The 24,076-nt window shown below is 45.0% G+C and overlaps 1 protein-coding gene across 5 annotated transcripts in view; it reads left to right on the top strand.

Moving 5' to 3' along the window:
- CDK15 (cyclin dependent kinase 15) overlaps positions 1 to 22,075 on the top strand; it is a 108,858-nt gene extending 86,783 nt beyond the window's left edge. The window contains exons 12-15 of one of the 5 annotated variants that reach the window (XR_007134058.1): positions 6,427 to 6,566; positions 18,041 to 18,182; positions 18,761 to 18,958; positions 21,225 to 22,075. Coding sequence is in view for 4 of the 5 variants with exons in the window: in XM_047773254.1 (XP_047629210.1) it covers positions 6,427 to 6,566; positions 6,945 to 7,156 (352 nt within the window). In the remaining variant the exon portion in view is untranslated. Of the gene's footprint in view, positions 1 to 6,426; positions 6,567 to 6,944; positions 7,545 to 18,040; positions 18,183 to 18,760; positions 18,959 to 21,224 lie in introns of those variants that run through there. The other 4 variants (XM_047773253.1, XM_047773252.1, XM_047773254.1 and 1 more) reach the window with 4 other exon arrangements.
- Positions 22,076 to 24,076: the final 2,001 nt, after the last annotated feature.

Consider the following 24,076-nt stretch of genomic DNA (forward strand, 5'->3'; position numbering starts at 1 on the left):
GGCTATTTCAGTTTAAATGATTTTAAATTAATTTAAAATGCAGTTACTCCAAGGACTTACTGTAGAGCACAGGGAATGATATCCAATATCTTATAATAACCTATGATGGAACATAATCTGCAAAAGAAACCCCCCCAGGGAGTTCCCATTGTGACTCAGCAGGTTAAGAACCATTCTCATAGTGTCCATGAGAATGCAGGTTTGATCCCTGGCCTCCCTCAGTGGATTAAGGATCTGGTGTTGCTGTGACTGTGGCATAGGCTGGCAGCTGCAGCTCTCATTCGACCTCTAGGAACTTCAGAAGCTGCAGGTGCAGCCCTAAAAAGAAAAAAAAAAACCAAACCAAATTCACTATGCTGTACACCTGAAACTAATGCAGAATATTGTAAATCACCTATACTTCAATTAAAAAATAGATTTAGAATCAACTATAATTTAAGAAATAAAGAAAAAACAAATTTGGTTGCTCAACTGTGCTAGCCACATTTTGAGGGCTCAATAGCCACAGGTGTATAGGGGCTACCATATGGAATGAGGCAGAAATAGAATGTTTCTGTCATCACAGACAGTGCTATTGGACAGACTAGCCTAGGTTATCACAAAAGAAAATTCTTGGCTCTGAGAAGAACCAGAGGAAAACAGAGAATAGAGACAGGTGAAGAACCATGTGTTGTTGAAGGGGACCAAGTATAGGTGGGAGGTTTGTTTGCTTTGTGCCTAGTAGGGGCTGCATCTGCTATTTCATGTATTCCTCACAAATCCCATTCCCAGCTCAAAGAGGAGGAAACTGAAGCTCAAAGTTTAGTAACTTGACCAAGGACATCAAGCTAAGTAAGTGGGGCCTCATCTAGTACACAGGTCTCCTATGGCTTTTTCAGTTGAGTAAGGTTGCAAGTGTGTTGAGTAATGAGCAGCCTAGTTGTCGCTGGCTGTTTCTGCAGAAGAGCAGTGAAACTGTGCGTGGCCTAGAAATGCACCTTGGGGCCTTGTCTGGGGTTTGATGGTGACCCAATTAATGTGGGCCTTGTAAGTGGACACCCACTCACTTGTTAGATGGATTGGGAAATTATAGGACAGCTTTGCTGATGTGTCTTCTTGGTGTTTGAATATATTTCTTATTGAGGGTATCTGTTTCACCGCATCCTAAACTGAGAGCATTTCAAAAAGGTATCCACACTCCTGAAACAATAACAACAAAAAGTCATTATTGAAAAAAACCAATGATAGTTGGATAAAGCCTGAAATTTAGCGAATAGTATTGTGCCAAATATTAATTACTTAGTTTTGAACATTTTACTCTGATTATGTAAGATGTTAACATTCAGGGAAGCTAGTGAAACCTATAACTCTCTGTATTACTCCTGAAACTCTTCGGTAAGCCTTAAGTTATGTTAGAATAAAAACAAATGGAACAATTGAAAAAAGACAAAAGTGCCCATTCTATCCCTGCCCTATTTCTCTTTCTATGGACATAGGGGAAAAATACCAAAGAACCCAGTCGAACTCACAGTGACCAGCCTTGCACTGCAAACAGGTAAAGCTCTTCCACCACCAACCTGATGGCAACAATGTCCATGGGAGACTTTTTTTTTTTGTCTGTTTAGGTCTCCACCCTCGGCATATGGAGGTTCCCAGGCTAGGCTGAAGCTGCCAGCCTATGCCACAGCAATGCCGGATCCTTAACCCACCGAGCAAAGCCAGGGATCAAACCTACATCCTCATGGATGCTAGTCAGACTCATCTTCGCTGAGCCAGGACGGGAACTTCAAGTGGGAGACTTTTATACTCAGAGCCAGGCTGTGCTAAGTAATCAAGGCTCTTGCCTTAGGCCCTTGAGAACCACCAGACTCCAGATGTGTCAAGGGATGTGCCAGTTGCTGGTATGCAACTGCAAAACCTGATTTTCACTTCTTCTTAGTGTTTGTGTTTCTATTCTGGACTTCTAAAATTAAATGTGGATGTTCTCGCACCCAGCACATCTTTTAGGATTGATTTACCGCTGTAATTCTTTTTACCACTTTTATGAGCAGTGGGACCTGTGGCAATTCAGGGTGGCTGGAATGAACGTGTTTTCTTTGCACACACAGACAGAGGCTCTCTTGAACTGCTTGTGGAAATGGAAATTGGGACAATTAGTTGCTATTCTAAACAAAAATTTAACATTGTTTTCTGGTATCCTTCCACCTGGGAATTTTGATTTTCAGAATTTATTCTAAGGAAATTATGGTGCACATACACAAAGATTTCTCTTTGAGGATATTTGTCACACCATGACTTTAATAGTAACCCCTCACACCCCAACAAGAAAGGAAACATCTTCCATAAGTGTTTGGCTATGTAATGATAGTCTTTCTAAAGAATGAAATGCTGTGTGGTCATTAAAGCTATTCAGAGTCCTGGGAAGATGGGCAGGATAGTCAGGTGCAAAAAGTAAACAGTATGTAGAGTGTGACCTCATTTTTTTTCCTGTAAAACAAAAAATATATCTGCCTAAAAATAAAAGACTAAAGAAGTAAACACTAAAGCAATGGTGATTATCTTTGAGTGAAAGGGGTCATATCAGAGAGATGGAATTGCTTTGATTTTCTTTTTTATTATTTTTATTTATTTATTTTTTGTCTTTTTACCTTTTCTAGGGCCACTCCTGTGGCATATGGAGGTTCCCAGGCTAGGGGTCTAATCCAAGCTGTAGCCTCCAGCCTACACCACAGCCACAGCAATGCGAGATCCGAGCTGCGACTGCAACCTACACCACAGGTCACGGCAACACCAGATCCTTAACCCACTGAGCAAGGCCAGGGATCGAACCCACAACCTCATGGTTCCTAGTCGGATTCGTTAACCACTGAGCCACGACAGGAGCTCCGCTTTGATTTTCTTTCTCTTCATTTTCTAAGTATTTCACCACAAACACGTAGTATTTTGGCAATGGAACACGTCTCACTTGTAGAAATGTTCCTAGAAGGAGAGGTTCACAGAAGATTCCTTGTCTTTATTAACAGACTCTCATGAATTGGGTGGGTTCTCCGAGCTTTGTAAGGGACTCCTGGCATGTTCCACAGTTAATCTCACAAGCCTAACAAATAGTATTGATTAACATTTAGCCTGGATGGAAAGGTGCTGGCCGGCACATTGATTTTGTGATGTTTACCTTGCATACCAACTTTCATTTCCAAAGTAGGGGTTGAAGAAGCAGTGAAGAACTGTTCTGGCAGGAGTTGGAGGAGGTGGCAAATTGTAGAAATGACAATGAAGACCGTGGAGAGTGGGCTGGACTACAGATGGTAGCAAGGAACAGAATGATACCAACGTGGAAGTAAATTAACATTTGTGCCCCAAGAAGCCACATCTGTATTCCTAGGGCTCTTAGCTCCCAAATAAGAATGCACTGTGCTAATAGCAAGGTGGCGGTTATGAGAATGCTTGTCCAGATTGGGTGGTCCTGCTAAGCGTGCTGCTAACAAAGGTGTATAGTCAGGAACGCACGTATTTGGTTAATACAGGGAAGACCAACATGAAACTGGCTCAGATGGCAAAGATACCCCCCCCCCCAGCCCAGGGTAACCCCTCTCAGGCTGAGGGCTTCTCCTGAGCTCTATCACAGCACCACCCCCCCCCAAACTGGGGCTGACTCTTAAGGCATCCTGGGCCCACCCCAGCCTGTAGACCCTCATAATGTGATCTGGACCCCTGGTGTTGATCTTGGGGCCAACCGCTGGTGTGGGCCGAGGGGGCAGCCATGGAAGTAGGCAGCTGCTTTAAGACCCATGAGAACTTCAAGAAAGCCTTCCTTTGTATTCTTGCCCTGGTCACCGCCTCTGCCATCTGAGGAGCAGAAGGGGTGGTGGTCATAGTTTGGAGGCCATGAGATTGAAATGAATCCCAGTATCACAAAAAGCCTTGATCCAACCTCTTGGGAAGGGTGAGAGGAGGGCTGGTTAGCTGACTAGGAAAGTCATCAAAAAGAAGTCCTCCTGTTACTGACTGGCTTCTATTCTCCCTTCTTTCATTTGTCTGGTGAAAGTGGCCTGTTCTTTTATGTGTATCCCTGCTACCTCTGTAAGCTCCACCAGCCTCTCCCGGCTTCCCCAGCCACCCATAAATACAGTCTAAACAGGAGTTCCCGTCGTGGCGCAGTGGTTAACGAATCCGACTAGGAACCATGAGGTTGCGGGTTCGGTCCCTGCCCTTGCTCAGTGGGTTAACGATCCGGCGTTGCCGTGAGCTGTGGTGTAGGTTGCAGACGTGGCTCGGATCCTGCGTTGCTGTGGCTCTGGTGTAGGCCGGTGGCTACAGCTCTGATTCGACCCCTAGCCTGGGAACCTCCATATGCCGCGGGAGCGGCCCAAGAAATAGCAACAACAACAACAATAACAACAACAAAAAAAGACAAAAAAAATACAGTCTAAACAGAAACAGTATGTATGCCTTGCTAACACCCTCTAGCTTTCCTTGTCCAATCAGATGGCAGCTCCTAAGCCCCATCTACAGAGAAATTCAGCACCAACGCAGTTGTTATGGACCAATGATTGGGACTATGCAGAGAAAACCTGATTGGAGTGGGAGAGTGGAGGTGGATGCTTATAGATGCATCACTCCCCCTTCACCATGAGCACCTACCCCTCAGAAATTCAGAGAGTGGGTTCAGGCCCCTAATTTTGGCATAGATTCCACCCCACCACCCTATAGCGAGAATGGAATGCCTAGAATTGTTTTCACAAGATTTTCCCTGAGTCTCCTTCCGGACTGATCCTAGACCCTACTGATTTGAACCAGTTTCTCCATTCCAGGCTCTCATTTCACTGGCCCTGACAACATGCTCCTGAGCAGGGCCCCCCACATGGAAAGACGACCTGCCAGCCCTTCTGGCCACAAACTACAAAGCAGGCCTCCAGCCCTGGTTCCCTTCTCCTAACTGGCCTGGAAATTTGCAAGGACTGGGGCTTTGCAAATTTCTTCTCTATCTTAAATCTATGAAGTAACTACTCTTGAGTTTAAAGGGAAAGTCATCTGTTTGTAGAAACAGTCTTATGTCACAGGAATCAAATACCTGAAAGTTCTCTATATAAATCTTATGCAAAAATAAGGCAAATTCCCACTCTGGGCCAGGGCTTCCAGCATCACTGCATCATGGCACCTGGGGAGGAAAGGTGTTTGTCACTTCATGTTGATGTATACATTCGGCATTACGTAAGCCCATCTGGTTTGGCTTAACTGGGGAGGTGCATGGCCATGCAACTTAATTCTGAATGTCAGCCATCAGTTCTGCAGTTAATTGTCTCTCGGGATCAGCACAGTTTTCTGTCTCATACTTGCCACTTGCAAACCTGTCTGTGGGCTCTAGAGCTGGGTGTACTTAAATGACTGGGACTAGATTAGCAAAGACTTTTAGACATTGTAAGTACATAGGAAGCATGCCGACCCACAGGGCCTGTAGGTTCAGCCTCACCCTCCCCTGCCCCCCAGCTTTATATCAGGCCCCTCTCTTCTGATTTGTCCCAGGCCAGCCAACTGGCCTTTCTTCCCTTCTTTAAAATCCCTCTTCTCCCTCCCACTGTGGGGCCTGCAAAGCCTGCCCTTCTCCTTCCCCAGATCTTTAGCTCTCAGCTCAAATGCTGCTTCCTCAAGAAAGTCCTCCCCGAGCCTCTCCTAAGTCAGGTACCGGAACCTTTTTCTTCATAGCTGCACTTATGCATTTGTGTGATCATTTGATTAGTGTCTGGCTCCTCTAGTGGATCAAGCTGCCGGAAGGCAGGCTTTCCTGTATCTCCCAGATCCAACCACCCACCTAGTAGTTGCTCAGCTAATGGATTTGCTCAAATCCAAATTTATAATTCAACATAAGGCCAGCTTGAGGAGTCGTCCTTACTGTAATTTAAAGAACTAGTTCTTTCTGTCCTGTGCTCCATCTCAGATGAAGCCAATAGTCTTAGAGAATCATCCTGGGGGCTGAGCTTCAGAAACACTGTGAATAAGGGTGTTTTCCACCCAAGTTTCGCCCTCCAGAATCTCCTCTCTCCCTCTTCCCCTTCCAGGATTCTATGCTTGCTGCCCTTAGAGCATATTTCCAACAGGACTCTTCTGCTTGGTGGGGGCTACTGTGTTCCTTAGAGAAGAATCCTTAGCTCTGTATTTCTGTTTCTGTGATCATAGTTTCAGGTCCTTTATGTATACAAGGTACCCAGAGCCGCGGTGGAGTGGGGGTGGAGGCGGGGGCGCGGAGTGAATGATAGAATGCTGACATTTCCCCCTCATCTTGGTAATGAGACAGGGAAGAGTGTCAGGGGTGGGGGGTGGTATTTTTCTACTTGCCAAACTTTACTAACCCCAGCAAAGTTCTATTTGAAACTCTTCTAGCCATCTCTGCTACTTTTCTTTTGTCCCCCATGCTTTTGCAGACACCCTTTTTCTTTCCTGCTTTTCCAGGTTGGGCAGGGCTCCTGAAGCGGAAGACCTGGCCTCCCAAATGCTGAAAGGCTTTCCCAGAGACCGCGTGTCCGCCCAGGAAGCGCTGGTTCACGATTATTTCAGTGTGCTGCCAGCTCAGCTGCACCAGCTTCCTGACGGTGAGCGAATTATTGTGCACGTGCGTGTGTGCGCGTGTGTGTGCGTGTGCATGCACGCGCACATACACATATAAGTTTCAGTGTCTGTTTTCTCGGAGCACTGGAGTCATAAACTTTGCACCCAGTTGCAAGCTTAGAGCTGGGAGAAGCAGGATGGGGACCACATCTTGCCTGCCTTTTGTTTGAGATTTTCTAAAACTCTAAAGTCGAGGGTTGAGATGACACAGACCTGCTTGTAATGATCCAAACCTTTCCCATATACACACCTAGACTTAGAAATCAGAGGAGATGAAAGTTGCCTCTGAGTTTGTTTCCGCCAGCATCTGCCAGGAGAAGCAAAACCAAAGTTCCTAACAACCCCCTTTTCTTTTTCCACAGCGAGTAAGATGATAGGTGACATGGATATGTCAGGAGAGGAGAGCTGGCCTGTCTTGATTGGTAATCTGATGCTGCCCAAGGAAGCACGGGGTGGGGTATGGGGCGAGTGGAGCGTCCGGCCAGGCTGGACGCCTACGGGAAACACAAGTTACCCTGAGAATCAGCTTTGCTGCCTGGGCCTGAAGTCATCCTCCAAATCTGAAAACTGCTGAGGGATCATGTGGCTGGAGTGCTCCTCCTGTTTCTCAGAATGTGGCTGGGAGAGGCTGTTCAGAGGATGTGGGCAATGCAGTCATGGCCCCGCCTGTTTGTGGGGGACCCTCCTTAGGTGGCATTTCTTTGAAAACATCCACCATTCAACTGAGAACAATTTTTTGAAGTCCTAAGCCAGAGAGGAAAAAAAGCCATTAAGGAAAGTCCAGGGGGCTCAGACTGCGAAGAGGGTCCTGAGATGGGTGGAGTGGAGTGAGAAAGGGGATGCGGTGGGAGCTTCTGTCCAAGAGGCAGTGGCACATGATGGGGACCAAGTCTCCAGGCTTTGCAGATGCAGCTCTGCCGTGTTCGGGACGTGGTCCTGCATCAGTCCTAAGCTCTTAGTTTGGGACTTCTTGTGGGTTTTTTGTTTTTTTTTTAATGAAAGTGAGTCACTTAGGATCTCCAAAAATAACCATAATCATACAACTGGGGTTAATGTCTTACTTAACCCTGTAAAAAGAGTTGGTCAGCTGTATTTATTAAGTTGCCATTAAGTGTCAAGAACATATTAAGTGCGATAAAATTGGAGGGAAAAAAGAGGCTTGTCCTTGACCTCAAAGATCCCATGAAGTGGGAGGAAAAGAGGGCAAGGAAGAGGAAACAGGACACCCTCGTACACATATTAGCACAAATCATATCTAAACAGCTAAAAGTCTGTGTGTAATCAGCTGCAGATGTTCAGAGAATATGTGTGTGCTAAAGGCAATTCTTTGGAGGAACCAGAATAACTCAAGTAAGATGGATTAGACTGGAGGTGACTCTGGAGTGGAATTTGGAAGCAGGGGAGGGACATGTGGGTAGAATGGCTTGGCATGTGGGTAGAGTAAAAGACATTCCAGGCGACCTACAGTTCTTACTCCCTTTCTGGTACTCACCCCCAGCTTCATCCCCACCCCTTCTCAACTCCCATCCCGCTATCACCTTCCCAGTCTGAGCTCCTACATCTCCCCCTTCATAGCTTTCTTCTCTCAGGCTTGGGACTTCTAAGTACCACTCCACCCAAGTATACACACTGGGGGAGGACAGACAGACAGACACACACACACACACACTCACACCCTCTCTGCATTTAAAAAAAGTTCTCCCAGGGGCTCCTCTTCTATTATTCTACGTAGAGAACCACTGGGGATCTTCAGAGTTTTCTGGGCACAGCTTTTCCTTGAAGGAGATAATTAGGAGAAAACAATCCTGGTGCAAACTGATGTGTAGTTAGAAACTTGGGTTTTGCTTCTTGATGGTCACCTAAAGCAAAGCCACCATCAGAGGGACTGTGTGTGTGTGTGTGTGTGTGTGTGTGTGTGTGTGTGTGTGTGTGTGTGAGAGTGTGTGTGAGAGAGAGAGAGAGAGAGCACTTGCACATGTGGGTCTATGAGAGGGACCAAACCGATCTGTATTCCTTCTCTGTTCACCCAGCCACAGAGCCCAAATCTACTTTGACACTTTTAGAAAAATGAAAAGATGGAATCTTGCAGGAGCCTGCCTGTGCTGGGGGGGAGACGAGGAGTGCTCACAGCAGGAGGGAAGTTGACTTTTCTTTATACATATAGGGGTTTTTCCATGCAGAGTTTAAATTATGCCTGATAAAAGGAGTTTCGTGGATGTTTCAGTTCTTTCAAATTCTCCTGGCTTCCTCCCAATTAAATGAGGTTTGTCAAAGCCACAGGGCTCTGCTGCTGCTGCCTCGGCCGACAAGCACTTCCTGCAGCGACATCTCGAATCCCCGAGGGAGAAGATGAAAGGGCCAGCGCCAAGAGACAGGGGAAGGGGGGCAGATCGAGTGTGTGTGTGTGTGTGTGTGTGTGTGTGTGTGTGAGGGGCGGGGGCAGAAATGGCAGAAGTGGGTTGAGAGACAGATCGACAGGACATGGACAAGAAGACAGGGAAAACAAAGCTACCAGGAAAATTGAAAGGAAAAACAGAGGAAGACAGAGCAGCCGCCAGGGCCAGTTTGTGCACCTTGAGAACAGTGGCCCTCATCAAGACCATGGATTTTAAGGATGAACTCCCTTGGCCTGGCAGTGCCAGCTGTTTTTCCATCATCTGTGGCCATGAGCCTTTATTGAGAGCCTCCTTTGCAGACTGGGAGCGCCAGCCGTTATCACACTTCCCAACCCGCGGGGACACAGACTCGGGGTGGCTGCCCAGACACAAGAATTGTGCAAAAATAAGACATGCTCTTGTGAGTGGTTTGTAAAGAGAGTTTCCCTGGCATAATGATGCAAGAAATTTTCCTCTCTGGCGACAGCCTGGAATCACTTAGGGAGTTATATTTGTATCATTTTTATTATTCTGGTTTTATTCTGGTTTCAGGATAACAAAGTTGTCACTTTAAAATATATTCTGTTTCCCCTTTGATCTGGGAGATGCCAGCTCTTATTGTCTGCCCTCTGATGAAGACAATTTAAGCATGAAACTTGAGGCTGGGAACCGTGTGAAGAGGGGAAGGACAGCCTAAATGCCAGTGGAAGCGTGGCGCAGAGTCCCCCAAAACGCAGGGGTCGCTCTCATCCATCTGCGTCCGTTTTCACGAAGTCGAGAGGTCCCTAGGTTGTGGTCGGAAGCTGATGGGTGATGGCCAGAGGAACCCAGGGGATCACTTGCCATGAAAATCCAGGAATTTTAGGCTTAGTTCCCTCTGAGTGCATTCCTAAGTGGAGAAGCATGCATGCTAGAATGGCAAGCATGTGGGAATTTCTGCCAAGCACTGACATTTTCCCTTATTGACTCTTGAACACCTGAAGAAACATTTGTTGAAGGAGAAATTATGGGTAGTCTCTCTGAAAACACCCCCAGCAGCAAGCTAATTGCTTTTGCAGATGGCCGGAGAGACGCTCTACCCACTCAGTCATCAGCTTACTGCCACACTTGTGGTCCTCATGGCTGAGCCAGCAGAGCTGGACGTCAGCTGGGGCAGCTAGGACCTAAAATTAGGCCCTTGGCAACTCTCTAATCTTAGCTGCAGGTTCAGCTTCTTCGTTTAATTCCCTTTGCCCTCAGCATGAACTTGGGCTCAGAGAAAGGAACGCTGCTTAATGACTCAGGGGTGGGGGGAGCAGAAAATCATTAAGCTGCCCCTTCTAGAAGCTGGCCCCACCCCATTCTTGCAGGGAGCCTTCCACATGTTACCCTTGGAAAGTGAAAACTGATTTTGGAACCTAGCCATTTTGAACCACAGACACTGATCCACAAAAGTAGTTTTTTTATCTCGGGCAGTAAATGCCACGTGATTTAAGAGTCTGGTCCTTAAGCCCTGGTCCTTGATGGAAACGACATCAAAGGCTGTCTCTCTCTGTGCGTTGGTCCCATTTTGCTTTCCAAATCCCAGGCTTGAGTCTCTCCCATTCCTTCCTGGACTAAATCCCCCTTCTCCTTTAAGTTAAGTTTCAGCATCTTGAAAAAAAAAAAAAAAAAATTCCTGAAACTTAAAAGCTTGCAATTGTTTCACAAGTAATTTTGCAAAAGCAATTTACCAGAGTCCTTCCTGTCATCTAAGACTTCGGTCCCTGTAGGGATGGAAGAAGACATGGCATTTATCACTACCCTTTATCACACAACCCTAGTATCTATACTCTGGTAGTTTCAGCAGATTTTATTCACAGGGCCCCATTAAAATCTGAGCAGTTTTTTTGCTCCCATAAAAGAACTTCAGGCCTTCTTTTCGATATTATCTCTTTAATACACTTGAAGATCCCTTGATATCATTTTCCAAAGCTTTCTTCTCTAAGTTCCTTTGACCTCCCCCCAACCACCCACACACCCAGTATCGATTCTTTTTCTTTTACCTTTTAATTATTTTGTTTCCTTATTCTACTCTGAACCTATTCCAGTTCTTTGGCTTATCGCTGAGACTACAGGCCCATCCTAGACTCAGGTTTCTAACGTAGTGGGAGAATTGCGTTCAGTTCATTCATGGAAGATTTATTGAGGGTCTCTCAGATATGAGATTGAGGGGTACAAAAATGAATTAGGCATGGACTCTGTCCTCAAAGAGCTTACAGTCCTTAAGGCAGTGAGTCAAGTATATAAACAGCTGCAGACCTAGTGTGAAGTGCTCTGGGAGGTCAAAGGAGGTGAGATTCAACTCCAGCTGTGGGGGTCCAGTTTGGCTTTGTGAGTGAGTCTTGAAAGATGATGGGGTCTGGATGGTTAAGGAGGCAGGATCTCCAGTGAGAGGAAGGCCGTCCTCTTCTTAATGCCATTATCATCTGAAGGTGTCTTTTTAATAATAATAATAGGACAATCCTCACTCAGGTTTCTTTCTTTCTTTTTTTTTTTCTTTTTTTTTTTTTTTTCCTATGGCTATTTCCGTGGCATATGGAAATTCCCAAGCTAGGAGTCGAATCGGAGCTGCAGCTTCTGGCTTAACACCACAGCCATAGCAACGCAGAGCTGTGTCTGCGACCTACACCACAGCTCACGGCAAGGCTGAATCCTTAACCCACTGAGCAAGAGCAGGGATCGAACCCGAATCCTCATGGATACTGGTTGGGGTCTTAACCCACTGAGCCATGATGGGAATCCCCTGACTCATATTTCATTCTAGGATTTACTCTTTATCATCATATGTCTTCTGGCAATGATTTAAACATTCTTAACCTGTTCTAGCAAAGCTCAGTTTAGCTCTTTGTATGCTGATTTCAAATCTACTCTGTTTATTGCTTTTATTGTCTAGTCTATTCAAAGTTTAGTCAGAATATTTTGTCATTCTACAGGCCAGGGTTCAGAGGTCGAGTTTGGCAGGGAAGAGGGAAGGGAGACTTTGACCCTATTCGGCTTCTAAGAGTTTATAACCTAACTCAGACCACTGTCTCTCCCTTTCAAATCCTCCATTAATCCGTACGTAACAAGCAAGGTAGGAAGTGTCCTCTGTAACACACTTGGTCGCCTTCCATGCTCGATGTTGTCCTCAGCCCACTCTCCTATGTTAGAATACAAGGCGATGAGCTGAGACACGGCTTATGGTGTTGCATAGAGTTGCGTGAGTAGGAAAAGTCTGGGTGAACCAAGTCCCTCAGCCCTACCAAGCCCTTGTGTTGGTTAAATTTGTTAGCATGATGGTCTGAAAGACTCTCCAAGTAAAGTTAAATGCTTCAGGAAAGAGTTGGAGACCCTTTGACAAGAAAAGGATCTCAGGACTCGCTCTTGCATATCTTCATTATGGAGATGAGTTCTTCACACGCACAGGAGGATAATAGTGGCTTCCATTTATTGGGCATCTCTGTGCTTTGCATAAATTCCCATTCAATCTATATACTAACTGATGAGGCTGTTATTATCCTCACATTATGTATTAGAAAATTGTGTAAGAGAGACTAAGGAATTTGCTTCACGTCCTACAAGTGAGTGGAAGAGCCAAGATCTGACAGCAAGTCAGACTCCCAAGCCACTCTCTTCCAACTCCTCATGGCTGTTTGCTAAAGATCACATGGGAATTTAGTAGCAAAACCAGGATTAGAACCAAGATCTTGACTCCTAGTCCAGTGGCCTTCCCATTGTCTCGTCTTCTATGTTTATTTTAAAGCCTTCTCAGGAAAGATTCCATATGTCCCTAGGTAGCATGTTTAATATCTCACAATTAAGAGGGCTTAATTTTATGTATCATAAAGACTTAAGCCCTTGATCTCTTCCTTAACCCTCAATGTCATTTTGCTTTAGTTCTTTTGGGGTTTTTTTTTGGGGGGGGGGCTGGGACAGTCACCCTTGGGTTTTAAAATTTCTTAATCAATGGCGGGGATTTTTTTTTTTTTGTCTTATTCAAGTTTGTAAGAAAAATATCAGGATCCCAATGGAAAATTGGGCAAAGGCTTAAAATAGCAATTTACGCAAAGGAAACAAAAAGAGAACACCAACAGATGGATTAAATAGACAGCCAAATTAGTGATTAAATAAATACAAATAACTGTTAAAGTAGTTATTTTTCCCCCCCTCAATTTAATGACTCCCAGTGCTAGGGGAGGTTGTGGTAGAATGATTCTCTATAAATGGTGGTATAAGGTGGGACAGCGTTTACAAAGGATTCTGCCATACCTATCAGGAGCTATAAAAATGGTTTAGCCCTATACTTTGGTTCCTGGAAATTATGCAAAGAAACAACTGAACAGAAACAACAACAACAAACTCTAGATGCATAAAAATGTTCATTGGAGTGTTATCTATAATTTTTTTTAAATTCTAAAATAAAGATAAAAGAAACAATCTAAATATTCAAAATAAGAGAACTGGTTGGATAAATGTTGTTATATTGAGTCAGCATACAGTACTATGCAACTATTTTAAGTGATAATTCACAGGAGTGTATGGAAATGTTTATGCTATGATGCAATCTAAAAGAAAGTAGGATAGGAGTTCTCTTGTGGCTCAGTGGGTTAAGGGTCTGACATTGTCATGGCTGCGGTTCAGTGACAGGTTTGATCCCTGATCTGGGAACTTCTGCATGCTGCTTGTGTGGCCGTAAAGAAAAAGAAAAAAGAAATTGGAATGCAAAATTGCATATTATATATTGTAATGCACCTATGGAAATGTAGTATGCCTATCAACAAAACTGAAAGGTAGGCTACAAAAATAAAAATGCTCTTGTAGTTGAGAAGAATTGTGGGTAATTTTTCCTTTTTTCAAAGTATTCTCTCTCTTTTTTTTTTTGGTCTTTTTGTCTTTTCTAGGGCTGCACTCGCGGCATATGGAGGTTCCCAAGCTAGGGGTCTAATCGGAGCTGTAGCCACCGGCCTACGCCACAGTCACAGCAACTTGGGATCCGAGCCACGTCTGCAACCTACACCACAACTCACAGCAACGGCAACGCCAGATCCTTAACCCACTGAGCAAGGGCAGGGAGCGAACCCGCAACCTCATGGTTCCTAGTCACATTTGTTAACCACTGAGCCACGACGGGAACTCCAAAGTATTCTTTAATGTTGGTGTTATATTGCTTTTATTGTTTAAAGGGATGAGGTGAGACAAATGGTACAAGGAGTCCAAACTCTGGATCAAGCTTTAAAGAACTTGAGTTTTCTTCTTTTTCCCTAGCATCACATGCATTGTTGGCCTCCATAAACCTCAGTTTCTCCACCTGCGCAATGGGTTAACACTAGTTTCCTGTACCCCAGATTGACAGAATGTTTATTTTATAAAGCTTTTAACTCACTGAATTCAAGGGTTCCTATAAATGCGATCCTGGGAGAATGAGAGGAGGGAGGGAGAGGAAAAGATAAATAGGCACTAATTAATTTTAAAAGGAAAGATCATCTGCCTTAATCGGAAATGCATATGTGCTGTGCCCCTAGTCAGAGTTTTAAGCACACTCCGTGTTAGTTAGCAACTTCAATTTAAAGTACTGTGTGATCCTCTGGGCTTTGAAGATATGAAGCCTATATACATACACATGAGCTAAAATTACCGCGCAGTCACAGAGGCTGTGTGCGCTCTGAATAATTAAATGCACTAAGCAGTTCCAGCTGATGGATTGATGATGTGTAAGAGTAGCAAAAAAACCACGTGACAAGGGAACTACAAGACATTTCGAAATGATGGTTTAATTTCCAAGCTTTCTTTTCAACTCGTGCTTTCTCTTTCAGCCATTACAGGCAAGTAGGAGAGATTTGATTATCTTGTTTCCTGTGAAAGGTTCTTTAGCTCTGCAATCCCATTAAGTCACTTTCTGCACTCCAGTGCACCGAGCCTTCACCAGGTTATCAGCCTTGGAAGAGTAAATGGAGACACCAGGATCAGATTTCTAAAGAAGGAAAGTTAAAGCAAAGTTTGAAAGCGGTGACAGCCAACAGCCAGGAGCTTAGGAACTCAATTAGACTGAAAGACAACTATCTCATTATCTCATTCCGAAATGATCTAAATACATAAGAATCTAAAAGTTTTAAATAAACTTGTCCTCCTGTCTAGATGACTGAATTACCCTTCTCAAAAAAAATTTTTTAAACACCCACTTTTGTATTTATTTATTCTAAGCGCAAAGCAGCTGCAGTAATTATGCTGTCAGATTCAGTAAGCTAATGAGGAGTCAGCGAATGGAAGGTTTTGCATTTGTGAGATTGCTGCCGGAGAGCCACTCTGCTGCTTTTTTTCCTTCTTTTTTTTCCCTCTTGTTTTCTTTTTTTTTTTTTATGAGTTGGGAAGGAGAGTTAGGCAGTCCACAGCCAAATTGGAATCCCTTTGATTAACGGGTCGCTTTCCCAACACGGTTCTGCCACATAATGTTTTTTTTTCTCTCTCTCTCTCTCTGTCTGCACCGCCCCTACCCCTCCCCCCGCCCTGCCCCTGTCTCTCTGTCTCTCCCCTCCCTCCTCCTATCTCTGTCTCTTTCTCTCCCTCCCTCTCTCTGTCTCCCGCTCTGTTTCATTCTCTCTCTCTTTCTCCCCCACCTCCTCCATCCCTCTTTGCTATTGGGGAGCTGCTGCTTTGGAAGGAAATCTCCATGCCACTGTTCCCAAGGCAAGAGGACACTTCTCCCTGAGGGAAGTTCCCAAGGTGGTTTGGACCTTGAATCCCTTGGGGAGTTATCTGTAAAGTTTAATCTGCACTGTTTATTTGAACTATTTGACTGTTCGTGCTATGACATGAGCTAAAAGAAAGTAGAATACAAAATTGCACATTATAATATACCTGGGAAAATGCATTATGCATACCCACAAACTTGACATCTCCCCTTTCCAGTCTAGCAAATGTGTAATTGCACACCGAAGGAGTCAGGCGCACAGCTTACCCAAGGCAACCAAGACAGAGCCAGCCTTGCAGGTTTATTTCTTCCCTTTGAGTGTGAGCATCTTCCAGCAAACAATATTATTAAGACAGTTGATGCTTTCAGGGCACCAAAGCTGGAACTTCTCTTTTTGTTAAATTGTGTGATATTTATTTATTTATTTATGTCTTTTTGTCTTTTCTGGGGCTGCACCCCAGGCATATGGAAGTTCTCAGGCTAGGGGTCCAATCGGAGCTGTAGCTGCCAGCCTATGCCAGAGCCACAGCAACACCAGATCCAGGCTACCTCTGTGACCTACACCACAGCTCACGGCAACGCCGGATCCTTAACCCACTGAGCAAGGCCAGGGATCGAACCAGCAACCTCCTGGTTCCTAGTTGGATTTGTTAACCACTGAACCACTATGGGAACCCCAAAGTGGGTGATATTTAGAGCAACCTTGGTAGTTCCTGTTGCGGCTCAGCAGGTTGAGAACCCAACATAGTGTCCATGAGGATGCGGGTTCGATCCCTGGCCCCACTCAGTGAATTAAAGGATCCAGCATTGCTGCAAGCTGCAGTGGGAGTCCCAGATGGGGCTCGGATCCCACATTGCTGTGGCTCAGATTTGACCCCTAGCCCGGGAACTTCCATATGTCATGGGTGGGGCCCTAAAAGAGAAGGGAAGGAAGGAAGGAAGGGAAAAAGAATAGAGCAACCTAGGTTTGGGCAGCTTGTGAGCCTTGGGAAAGCAGTGCCCAAGTGGAAGGATGTCCTGAGCGGGTTCTGTGGATGTGCTTTGGTGACAGTGTAGCCATTGCCTCTTGATGTTTTTCTCAGATGGTATCTCTGCTGATGCTTGTAACAGTGCCTATTAGTTATTACAAATACATCGTATATCAGAAATAACCCAAGATGTTTGGCATACCTTTTCTTTTTTAAACTTAGAGCAATTTGCCTAGAAGTTTTATTATCTCCATTTTTGTCTTTTTGCCATTTCTTGGGCTGCTCCCGCGGCACATGGAGGTTCCCAGGCTAGGGGTCTAATCGGAGCCGTAGCTGCCGGCCTACGCCAGAGCCACAGCAACGCGGGATCCGAGCCATGTCTGCGACCTATGCCACAGCTCACGGCAACGCCGGATCGTTAACCCACTGAGCAAGGGCAGGGACCGAACCCGCAACCTCATGGTTCCTAGTCAGATTCGTTAACCTCTGCGCCATGACGGGAACTCCATTATCCCCATTTTGTAGATGAGCCCCTTACAAGGTGAAGTTTTGGAGGACTCAGCCCATAGCTTTAGCCCAGTAAGCACCCAGGAACAACACACATTTAACTAACACAGGCATGTATATAAACGCAAACTCTCAGCATTTGAGCTAACCAAGTACATGAATCAGAGGGCTCAGGTAATATACCTCTATTTCCAATATTTTTTTTTAATTTACAGAAATTGCTCCTTGGAGTCTGTTTAAATCGATTGCCAAATGTATCTAATGTAACAGAGTTTGAAACTTGCCAAAATGTATCTAGCCCATCATGATGCCCATTGCTTGTCATCACTGGAACTCCTGTCCAGACTCTTTGGCTTGGTATTAATGTCCTTCCCCATCTGGTTCCAACCCAGTTTTCCAACTTTATCTTCTAGTCTGTCTTGCCCTCGTTGTGCAAGGGCCAGGAAATGCTCTCAAACTATTTCCTTCCTCCAGCCTTCGCTCAAGCTGATCCCTCAGCCAGGAATATCCTCCTTGAGGGTCATCCTTCAAGGCTCTCAAGGCACTTGTCCCTGCTTTTCCTGTGCTCCTTGGGTGACTTAGAACAGGGGCTGTCATTATTCTTTGTCTGTACCTTACTTCTGGCCCTTCTTAGTGGGGGGGGGGAGGCTTCCAGTTCTGTTCCTGTTTTTACCACCTTCAACCCTAAGCGTAATGCCTACCCAAGTGTTCATTTGGTAAATACGCCTTGAGTTGACTAGGAGGCACTGACAGCTCCTCAATGGAGTGAGTTATCCATGAGTCAGTATAAATTATTGGCTAAGTCTGGCTGACGTTTTGATGTCTCGTTGGGTGACAGATATTACAACAGGCATAAAAAATACACCATGAAAGATCGCAGGAAATAATATGTCGGTGCTTTCCCCTTTTCTTCCCTACAGAGGAGTCTTTGTTTACAGTTTCAGGGGTGAGGCTAAAGCCAGAAATGTGTGACCTTTTGGCTTCCTACCGGAAAGGTCATCACCCGGCCGGGTTTAGCAAATGCTGGTGAAAAGAAAGGGCGAGATCACCAAGATCTTCCAGGTAAGCGGTTCCAACAGTGAGGCTCCTTATGGAAGCAGTGAAAATCCATCACCGTCCAGCGAAAACCTGATTCATGGGTTCAGAGCACCTCTGTTTGGTGCCTGGCTCTTCATTCCCGCTCTAGGGACAGAGACCCGGGCTCTCAGGCTGAGAGGAGGCTGCCGGGGAGCTTCTCTCCTGCTCCCACAGGGGTGACGCGGCTCCTCAGAGGGCATTTACACGTCATCGTTGGGCTTCAGCTGACACATCGGAGTACGGGACCTCACTGGCCTCCTGCCAAGTTCCCTTAATTACCTAGTTCTCACGCTCAGCTGATAGGACAAAATCAGAGGTCAGGGTGACCAGCTGTCCCCATTTGCTCGAGACCAAGGGGTGTCCTGGGATGTGGGCTGTTCAGTGCTAAAACTGACACAGTCCTGAGTAAACCGGGATGGCTGGTCACCAGAATGGTGCCAACTGCCACCGGCCTGCCCCCGGGTGCTGAGTCTGGCCCCGCCCAGGAGGTGGGTGCGGGGGCTGATGGGAATCCAGTCATCACTGCTCCAGGCTTGTTAGGCTACACCCTTTGCCTCCCACAGGGAGTCCTCTCCAGAGGGAGATCTGGAAACCACAAGGCCCTGATAGGGAGGAGTCAACCACAAATGTCACAGACTCAGCTGCTCTCAGGAGTCTCCTCCATCAGCCCAGGCAGCCTAGCCTTCCAAGATAATCTTGAGGACCAAGGGCTGCTGTGGAAGATTTTCTCCAAGGCTACCATACCCTGAGGACTTCTGCGGGTAGGCACAGGAAGCCGGGTGGGACAATTCCAAAAGCCACCTTAGTACAGACATCTCTAGAGGTTACAAGAGCATACCTCATCCTAGGCCTTCCATTGTGGGTGGAGGGGACAGTGATCTAGATGGAGGTGTCAGGGTGACACCCATGCACAGAGTCAGCCACAGCCCTGCAGGTGACTGTATCCACGCTATATCCCAGACCACAGGCATTAGCCTATAATTTGGCCATGCCTGTGGCAACCACAGCTTCCCCTGCTTCCAAACAGAACTTCTGGGGCCTAGAAGGTAACAACTGGCCTGCTCCCTGCACCACCAACCCCATTCACATGGCAGGATTCAGCTGTCTGCCGATTTCTTTGTTAAAGGCATGTACACATCAAGAATATCTGCCTTGGAGTTCCCGCTGCAGCTCCAGGGTGTAGGCTCAATCCCTGGCCAGGCACAGTGTGTTAAAAGGATCTGGCACTGCTGCAGCTGTAGTCACAATTGCGGCTCGGATCTGATCCCTGACCAGGGAACTCCATATGCCATAGGAGGCCAAAAAAAGAAAAAAGGAAAGTCTACCTTTTGGAGTTCCCTGATGGCCTAGTGGTTAAGGTTATGGCATTGTCACTGCTATAGCTCAGGTCACTGCTGTGGTGTGGGTTTGATCCCTGACCTGGGAGCTTTTTTTTTTTTGTCTTTCATCTTTTTTGGGCCACACCTGAGGCGTATGGAGACTTCTGAATTCCACAGACATAGCCAAAAAAAAAAAAAGAGTATCTACTTTTTGAATCTTCTAAGATCATTGTATTTAGAAATTTGGAAAAATCAGGGAAGTTTAAAATTATAGCTTTTCCTCAAGAGCATTTTATGAAATACCAAAGTTTATGTTTTGACAATATACAATTAGAATTACAATAGGCAAGAAAATAATAATATGGTATCTCTCAAGTAAAATATTTTCTAGAGCAGAGATTTTACTGTGCGATTATGCCATTTTAAACCCAATAGCTATGAGAATAGAGTGTACTGTAGCTATATTCTGTAACAGGAAGGATTTGCCCTTCATTAACTTATCAAAAATGACGATGCAAATGATGGTCTCAGATGGTGGTCGCCCCATAAGAAATAACAATTATTTCCATGTTGTTGTTATTCTTATTTTCCTAAGCAGCCAGAAGGTAGGGAGAGGACCCTGCCTCTCTGAACTACAGTCACTTTCCACAAAGAATCATTACCTGTAGATGTAGATTGGTCACAATAGAAAATCAATTAAAAGCAGCGTGACGAACTTGGTACCTGTGCCAGCAAATGAAGAAAGGAGGAAGCAGATTTAGCGAGGGCTGGCGTAATCTCTGCCGTCCCCAGGCCCTTGGTGCTAATGTAAGGCGATAAAGGCCGTAGGAGGAGAACCACAATAGGGAAAAGCTGGAGCAATTAAACTGTTTAATAACTGGCTTGGGCTCAGCAGAGCCTGGGAGTGCCGGAGTTAGGGACTAAAAGCAGTAATCACATGGACACTTGGGGCCTGTAAATCTTTTCCACTAAATTGAATTTATGTTAAAATATTCACTTTTCAGGAGATTCAAAATGTAAATTGGGATATTAGGACTTAGGACTAGCAGGCATGCCTGAAAATTAAGACTCTTAAAAGATCCTCAAAATGTCAGTTTCAGGTATGGAAAAAAATGTATACTAATGTCTACATGGAACTAAAATTTACTGAGTATATCCCATATGCCAGGCACTTTACACATATTATTCCAAAGCTTGGAGTGTTTTGAACAGTTGGGGTGTGGTGAGGTACGATAGCTTGTACATTTGGAGATAGATTTTTTTTTTCTGTCTTTTTTAGGGCCGCACCTGCAGCATATGGAGGTTCCCAGGCTAGGGGTCGAATCTGAACTACAGCTGCCAGTCTACGCCACAGCCACAGCCACACCAGATCTGAGCTGAGTCTGTGACCTACACCACAGCTCACGGCAACACCGGATCCTTGATGCACTGAGCAAGGCCAGGGATTGAACCCGAGTCTTTGTGGATACTAGTTGGGTTTGTTTGTGCTGAGCCACAATGAGAACTCTCAGATTTGGATTATTTTGATTTTTAGTTCTTATTACCAGGGGTGAGATGAGACCTCTGTTAAAATTTATTATCAGCTTTTCTATCAGTATGTATACAGTTCCATCAAGAGCTTTACAATAATATTTCACAGGTTTCCTTCTCAATCTGTAAGACGTGATTCATTATTTTGATTTTTTTTTCATTCTTCATTTACTTCCAGGGCTCCTTTACTGCTGATTCTGTTTTAATTTGCTTCCGCTTACTAAGAAGCTTCAACTCTAACTCCACACTGGACCAAGGGTTTTATACCATCACCTGTGCAATGAAATATTGTAAATATGATGCCGAAGGCAACAGTACATAATACTTGAAGAAAAAAGCAATGACAGGTTATTGAAGTTGTCATTTGCCTAGAATGTAAGAGTGATTGGCTCAAAAATTAGACCTAGACTGAAATCATCTCGGAAGAGGACTTCTGAATAATTTCAGGCACTTCTTTATTTGATAGAGAGACCCCTGGGCCAGAAGGAGAACGGGACAGATGGAAAACCAACAAGTGAAACTTTGCAGACAGAGCTGGTGCTTGCAGAGGCTGTCAATCCTATGTTCACTTACAGTTTCCTCCAACAAAAGGACTTCTGTGGCAAGGAGAGAATTAGTCTAAAGTTTAGAAAAGTCTCTGGGGAAGGTGATTTCTTGGATAAAGTTGTCAACAAAAGGACTTGCTTAAGACTCTTTGTTATGATGTCCTAGGGGGCACTTCTTCCTTCACTAACTGGATTATCAAGACATATTACCTACCACCCCACCCCAGCCAGATTTTAGGAGTTCGGATTAAGCTGCTGTTAGGATTAAATTTCAAACTGTCTCCTTCTACTGAGTCTTAATTGTCTGGGATGTTAGCAAAGTGATGAGGAATCTCAGCTCTGATTTGATGGCAGAGATACTGAATAGATAGATAAGAGCAAAGAGCTCCAAAGTTGTAATTTAAGTCCTGTTGCACCATCAGACACACATGCGTGTGTGCACACACATAAGCCTCAAATAAAATGAGAGATCTGTCTCAGCTAACACATGTTTCATTTTCAACAATGGGTCCTTCTAAAAGAAGCAGGGAAACTCAAATTACTTCATCTAGGGATCATCTGCTCAGGAAATGTAGTAGCCTAGAAACCAGAGACCTCTATATATCCTTTAGAAGAACAAGGAGGAACTAATTAAGAAAGGAGTTTAAGATAGTACCTATGCATGCAGAGTTTGAGATGGAAGAAGGAAAAATGCATACAAATAGTCCAAAGAAATCTATCTTCACTGAGTATTTGATTTTAGGCCTTCGATAAAGCTTATCCAGACATACCTGAAAGATGAAACTGTGTGGGCTGGACGATGAAGCAGTTAAGTGCACTCAAAGAACAGTGGTTATACAACCTAGAGAAAGGCTGGCAGTGGAGTGGTACAAGGTTCAGTCCTGAGTCCTAGTCTGGTCAAATGTGGGGGTTTTTTTTTGGGGGGGGGGGTTCTGGTTTGTTTGATTTTCGTTTATTGCTTGGGGGGTTTTTTGGGTCATGCTGTGGCATGCGGATCCCTGGGCAGGGATGGAACCAAAGCCATAGCAGTGATAACGACTAGGCCATTAGGGAACTCCTGGTCAAATGTTTTTACTAATCACTTGAATAAAATCAGAGAAGGCACACAATTTATTTATACAACTCATTGAAGTAAGTACTATTATTATTCATTTATTGCTTTCCTTTTGTAAAAGAGGAAACTGAGGTTAAGAGAAATTAATTAACTCCACTATGGTAGTACACCAGAATCAGGGCACAAACTGCAGGTCTGGCTGTCTCCAGCGTCTATAATCATGCCTATCAAGTCTGTAAGATACACAGCTCTTAAAGAGGCAGCTGATATTTAGCATTGGATCATAATTCAAAAGACTGAGGTCTTTTTTTTTTCTTTTTGCCTTTTCTAGGGCCGCTTCCAGGGCTAGGGGTCCAATTGGAGCTACAGCTGCTGGCCTGCGCCAGAGCCACAGCAACGCGGGATCCAAGCCTTGTCTGCCACCTACACCACAGCTCATGGCAACGCCGGATCCTTAACCCACTGAGCAAGGCCGGGGATCGAACCCGCCACCTCATGGTTCCTAGTCAGATTCGTTAACCACTGAGCCACGATGGGAACTCCCACAAAATACTGAGATCTTGCTGGAAGCTAACGTGTACCCCTACACACCGATTACAAAGATCAGCTGCCAGACCACTGAGAGCACCAGATGCTCCCAAGAATGTGGAGCAACAGAAACTCTCACTCATTGCTGGTGGGGATGCAAAATGGTGTAGCCGCTTTGAAAAGACAGTTTGAAGCTTTCTTACAAAACTAAACATGCTCTTACCATAGAACCCCTTGGTATTTACCCAAAGGAGCTGAAAAGCTATGTTCACACAAAAACCTGCACACAGATGTTTATAGCAGCATCATTCGTAACTGCCAATTCTTCAAAACATCTGAAGTTGGTGAGTGGATAAATAGACTACGGTACATCCGGACAATAGAATATTATTCAACAATAAAAAGAAATGGAGCTATCTAGCCACAAAAAGACATGGAGGGAAATTCCCATTGTGGCTCAGTGGCTTAAGAAACTGACTCATCTCCTCCGTGAGGATGTGGGTTCAATCCCTGGTCTCACTCAGTGGGGTGCCACAAGCTGTGGCGTAGATGGCAGATGCCGTTCGGATCCTGCATTGCCGTGACTGTGACATAGGCCTCCAGCTATAGCTCCGATTCACCCGTAGCCTGGGAACGTCCACATGCCACAGATGCAGTAGCAAAAAAACAGAAGACATGGAGGATCCTTAAATGAGTACGACTAAGGGATAGAAGCCAATCTGAAAAGGCTACGTATGACATGATTACAACGATTTGACATTCTGGAAAAGGTAAAACTATAGAGACAGTGAAAAGATCAGGGGTTGCTAGGGGTCAGGAGAGGAGGAGTGATGGACAGACAGAACACGGAGGATTTTGGGGACGGGGAAATTATGTATGATATTATAATGGATATATGTCATT

This window comes from Phacochoerus africanus, chromosome 3 (assembly GCF_016906955.1).
Source record: "Phacochoerus africanus isolate WHEZ1 chromosome 3, ROS_Pafr_v1, whole genome shotgun sequence".
NCBI lineage: Eukaryota > Metazoa > Chordata > Mammalia > Artiodactyla > Suidae > Phacochoerus > Phacochoerus africanus.